At 38.8% G+C, this 1,486-nt stretch overlaps 1 protein-coding gene across 1 annotated transcript; it reads right to left on the bottom strand.

Annotated features, from left to right (window-relative positions):
- Nucleotides 1-668: 668 nt before the first annotated feature.
- Nucleotides 669-1,283, bottom strand: LOC133791544 (uncharacterized). Its single transcript, XM_062229466.1, has 2 exons — nt 1,125-1,283; nt 669-899 (listed from the first exon to the last, which is right to left on the bottom strand). Exons 1-2 carry the CDS (start codon nt 1,281-1,283, stop codon nt 669-671), a joined length of 390 nt encoding a protein of 129 aa, XP_062085450.1.
- Nucleotides 1,284-1,486: the final 203 nt, after the last annotated feature.

Below are 1,486 nucleotides of genomic sequence, written 5' to 3' on the forward strand. Positions count from 1 at the left end.
TCTATCTCATGTGTTGAGAACCAGCCCACACTAGTTCTAGGTTGATCAAAGGCTTGGTGAGGAAGATTGTGTTGCTGATCTAGTTCAATCTCTTGATAATACTCTACTACAGAAAGGAATCAAGGGTTAGAGAGATTGAAGGAAGAAGTTGTTCCAGTTCCGCAGCGTAATGTAAGTTTTTACTTTACTTTGTATTTATATCAATTTCATAGGAGCACGTTCTTGGAATTTGCATGTTTGTTTGATAATATGTAAATTACATGAAAATAAATAAAGATCCTGCAATAAGAATTTCCTACAGAAGGGCTCTCCTTCCCTTCTTTGACCTAAGATGGCCCCTATAGCATAATTGCTAGCATCACACATGACTTCGAACAGTAAGTTCCAATCTGGTGGCTGAATGATAGGGGCGGAAGTGAGTTTTGCAACGATTGTTCAGAAAGATTCCTCACACTCTGGTGTCCAATTGAACACGACATCTTTTGCTAGGAGGTTTGACAAAGGGCGAGCAATTGTTGAGAAATTTTGTATGAACCTCCTATAGAATCCTGCATGCCCAAGAAAAGATCGAATGTCTTTAACAGTCTTGGGGCTGGGCAGCTTTGATATGAGTTCAATCTTTGATTGATCAACCTCAATTCCTCATTCTGACACGACATGCCCCAAGACTATGCCATATGACACCATGAAATGACATTTTTCCCAGTTGAGTACCAAGCCTTTCTTTTGCATCGTTTAAGCACAGACTCTAAACTGAGAAGGCTTGATTTAATGGAATCTCCAAAGAATGTCATATCATCCATGAATACTTCCATACATTTCTTGATCATATTTCTAAATATGCTCATCATGTAGAGTTGGAAAGTGGTTGGAGCATTGCACAGGCCAAATGGCATATGCTGGAAAGCAAAAGTACCAAAGGGACAAGTGAATGTGGTCTTATCCTGATCTTCTAAGGCAATCTCAATTTGTTAATACCCTAAATAACTATCGAGAAAACTATAGAAAGGAAGACTCACCACACGTTCTAATATTTGATCGATGAATGGAAGTGGAAAATGGTCTTTGCAGGTGGCTACATTTAATTTTCTATAATCAATGCACATGCGCCACCCAGTTGTGACCTTGGTAGGCACAAGTTCTCCTTTTTCATTTTGTTCCACTGTTACTCCTAATTTCTTGGGAACAACCTGAGTTGGGCTAACCCATTTAATGTCAGCAACAGAATAGATTATTCCAGAATCAAGAAGTTTCAAGACTTCCGTCTTAACTACTTCCTTCATCGTTGGGTTTAATCTTCTTTAAGGGTCACAACGTGGTATAGACTTTTCATCCAATTGAATGTGATGGGAGCAAATCAAAGTACTGATACCTTTGATGTCAACTATCATCCATCAAAATGCTTCTCTTTGTTCTTGCAACACATTGATGAGTCAGTGCTCTTGTGTGGCGTTGATCTTTGAAGATATTATGACAAGAAAAGTGT

The sequence above is a fragment of the Humulus lupulus genome, chromosome 7 (assembly GCF_963169125.1).
Source record: "Humulus lupulus chromosome 7, drHumLupu1.1, whole genome shotgun sequence".
Taxonomy (NCBI): Eukaryota; Viridiplantae; Streptophyta; class Magnoliopsida; order Rosales; family Cannabaceae; genus Humulus; species Humulus lupulus.